General features: G+C 53.9%; 1 protein-coding gene across 2 annotated transcripts in view; it reads right to left on the reverse strand.

Annotated features, from left to right (window-relative positions):
* Positions 1-365: 365 nt before the first annotated feature.
* ephb4b (eph receptor B4b) overlaps positions 366-2875 on the reverse strand; it is an 18298-nt gene continuing 15788 nt past the window's right edge. For both annotated transcript variants that reach the window (XM_037976632.1, XM_025002558.2), the window contains exons 13-18: positions 2110-2357; positions 1872-2018; positions 1719-1787; positions 881-930; positions 659-758; positions 366-582 (exon numbers count right to left, since the gene is read on the reverse strand). In XM_037976632.1, the coding sequence (XP_037832560.1) occupies positions 385-582; positions 659-758; positions 881-930; positions 1719-1787; positions 1872-2018; positions 2110-2357 (812 nt within the window). In that variant the 3' untranslated portion in view covers positions 366-384. The remainder of the gene's footprint in view (positions 583-658; positions 759-880; positions 931-1718; positions 1788-1871; positions 2019-2109; positions 2358-2875) is intronic.

The raw sequence follows: 2875 nt of genomic DNA on the forward strand, positions 1-2875 counted from the left end.
AGGAGGTTTAACAGGAGGTTTAACAGGACTGGATCAGGAGGTTTAACAGGACTGGGTCAGGAGGTTTAACAGGACTGGGTCAGGAGGTTTAACAGGAGGTTTAACAGGACTGGATCAGGAGGTTTAACAGGACTGGATCAGGAGTTCAGACAGAAACTGTGATCTGGATTAAAACATTGAATGTTTCAGATGTAAACACATTAAACTGGTTTTTCCTCGAAGCTGACTGAGGTTCAGGACAGATTATTCTAAAGAACGGATAAACGACCCGGTTTTAAACTCAGGTCCGGAGGTTTATCTCAGGAATGTGAGCCTCTCTGCACCTGCAGGCCTCTCCCTGACCTCTGACCCCTGAACCCTCAGCCTGACCCACATTCCTCTGCCTCACCTCGGGGCCTCCGGGAGCGTCGCCTTCAGGGAAGCCGGGTTTCGGATCAGCCTGTCGAGAGACGCCACGATGTCACAGAACCGGGGCCGATTGGCCCGCTCCTTCTGCCAGCAGTCCAACATGAGCGCGTGCAGAGAGGCGGGGCAGTCGGGCGGCGGCGGCAGCCGGTAGTCCTGCTCGATGGCGTTAATCACCTGCAGGACAGGAAGGTCAGTCTGATCCGATCCAACAGATGGACTCGAGGAAACGAAGAATATGTTTTGTCTTTACGTCCTGGTTGCTCATGTCCCAGTACGGCCTCTCCCCGTAGGACATCACCTCCCACATGACGATGCCGTAACTCCACACGTCGCTGGCCGACGTGAACTTCCTGCGAGCGGACGCAGAATTATTCAGAGCAGGTGAAAACAAGAAGGCAGCGTTTATAAACACCTGACCTGCACCTGACCTGCACCTGACCTGCAGCTGACCTGCAGCTCACCTGCAGCTCACCTGTAGGCGATGGCTTCAGGAGCCGTCCACCGGATGGGAATCTTCCCTCCCTGGGAAAACAAACATCTGTTACATCTCCACACACCTGGGGAGGAACCATCAACGCCTGGGGAGGAACCATCAAACACCTGAGGAACCATCAAACACCTGAGGAAGAACCATCAAACACCTGAGGAACCATCTAACACCTGGGGAGGAACCATCAAACACCTGGGAAAGAACCATCAAACACCTGAGGAACCATCTAACACCTGAGGAAGAACCATCTAACACCTGGGGAGGAACCATCTAACACCTGAGAAAGAACCATCAAACACCTGGGGAGGAACCATCTAACACCTGAGGAGAAACCATCAAACACCTGAGGAAGAACCATCTAACACCTGGGGAGGAACCATCAAACACCTGGGGAGGAACCTTCAAACACCTGAGGAACCTTCAAACACCTGAGGAGGAACCATCAAACACCTGGGGAGGAACCATCAAACACCTGGGGAGGAACCATCAAACACCTGAGGAAGAACCTTCAAACACCTGAGAACCCTTCAAACACCTGAGGAGGAACCATCAAACACCTGAGGAGGAACCATCAATCACCTGAGGAAGAACCATCAAACACCTGGGGAGGAACCATCAAACACCTGGGGAGGAACCATCAAACACCTGGGGAGGAACCATCTAACACCTGAGGAGAAACCATCAAACACCTGAGGAAGAACCATCTAACACCTGAAGAACCATCAAACACCTGAGGAAGAACCATCAAACACCTGGGGAGGAACCATCAAACACCTGGGGAGGAACCATCTAACACCTGGGGAGGAATCTTCAGACTCACCAGGGAGCTGGTGTAGGTCGGGTCTGAGGAGTTCTCCTTCAGAAACCTGCTGAGACCAAAATCGGACACCTGGAAGACATAAAACCACTCAGATCTGCGGAAGGAGACGAGATGGACAGACAGGAGACAGACAGACAGACAGGTGTGTCTCACCTTACAGACCAGGTTGGAGTTGACCAGGATGTTCCGAGCTGCCAGGTCTCTGTGGACGAAGCTCATGTCTGACAGATACTTCATCCCTGCAGCGATGCCCCGCAGCATCCCCACCAGCTGGATGGTGGTGAACTGTCCATCATTCATCTGCAGGGGACAGACGGGTGGACAGGAGGACAGTCAGACGGGTGGACAGGAGGACAGTCAGACAGGTAACGGTGGCCCCTCCCCGTCTCACCCTCAGGAAGCTGTCGAGCGCTCCGTTCTCCATGAACTCGGTGAGGATCATGACAGGACAGGAAGTGGTGATGACCCCCTCCAGGTGGATGATGTTGGGGTGTTGGAACTGACCCATGATGGACGCCTCGGACAGGAAGTCCCGCCTCTGTTTCTCAGTGTAGCCGCCTTTCAGAGTCTTGATGGCCACGTAGTTCTCCTTCCTGCCCGGGATCCTCAGACGACCGCGGCACACCTCACCGAACTCACCTGGACAGGTGCACAGCAGGTCATGGGACATGAAACAAGGCAGAACATCGAGAAGCTGGATGCAGCTTGTTCTGAAACACAACAGAACCCAGAACAGAACCCTGAGGAGTACCGCCAGGCTGAGCGGCTTGAGGTCACACAGGCAGGAGAGCAACCAATCACAGCCGGTCTGAGCCTCTGAGACCGGCGGGTCCAGAACCGGTTCAATACGCTGCTCCAAAGTAACTGATCCTGGAGCAGAGGTGTCAAGTTCTTCTGAGGCTCATTAACACACACACACACACACATCATGTTCTTCTGAGGCCATCAAACACCTGAGGAGGAACCATCCGCCAGCAGAGAGCAAAAACACAACATGTCACAGAAACCTGCAGTGAGCGAGAATATCTGCAGTATTTAAACGTGCTGAAGGAGGTTCTGAGGGCAGGAGGAGGAGGAGGAGCAGGAGGAGGAGGAGCAGGAGGAGGAGGAGCAGGAGGAGGAGGAGGAGGAGGAGGAGGAGGAGGAGGAGGAGGAGG

The sequence above is a fragment of the Kryptolebias marmoratus genome, linkage group LG7 (assembly GCF_001649575.2).
Source record: "Kryptolebias marmoratus isolate JLee-2015 linkage group LG7, ASM164957v2, whole genome shotgun sequence".
Classification (NCBI taxonomy): Eukaryota; Metazoa; Chordata; class Actinopteri; order Cyprinodontiformes; family Rivulidae; genus Kryptolebias; species Kryptolebias marmoratus.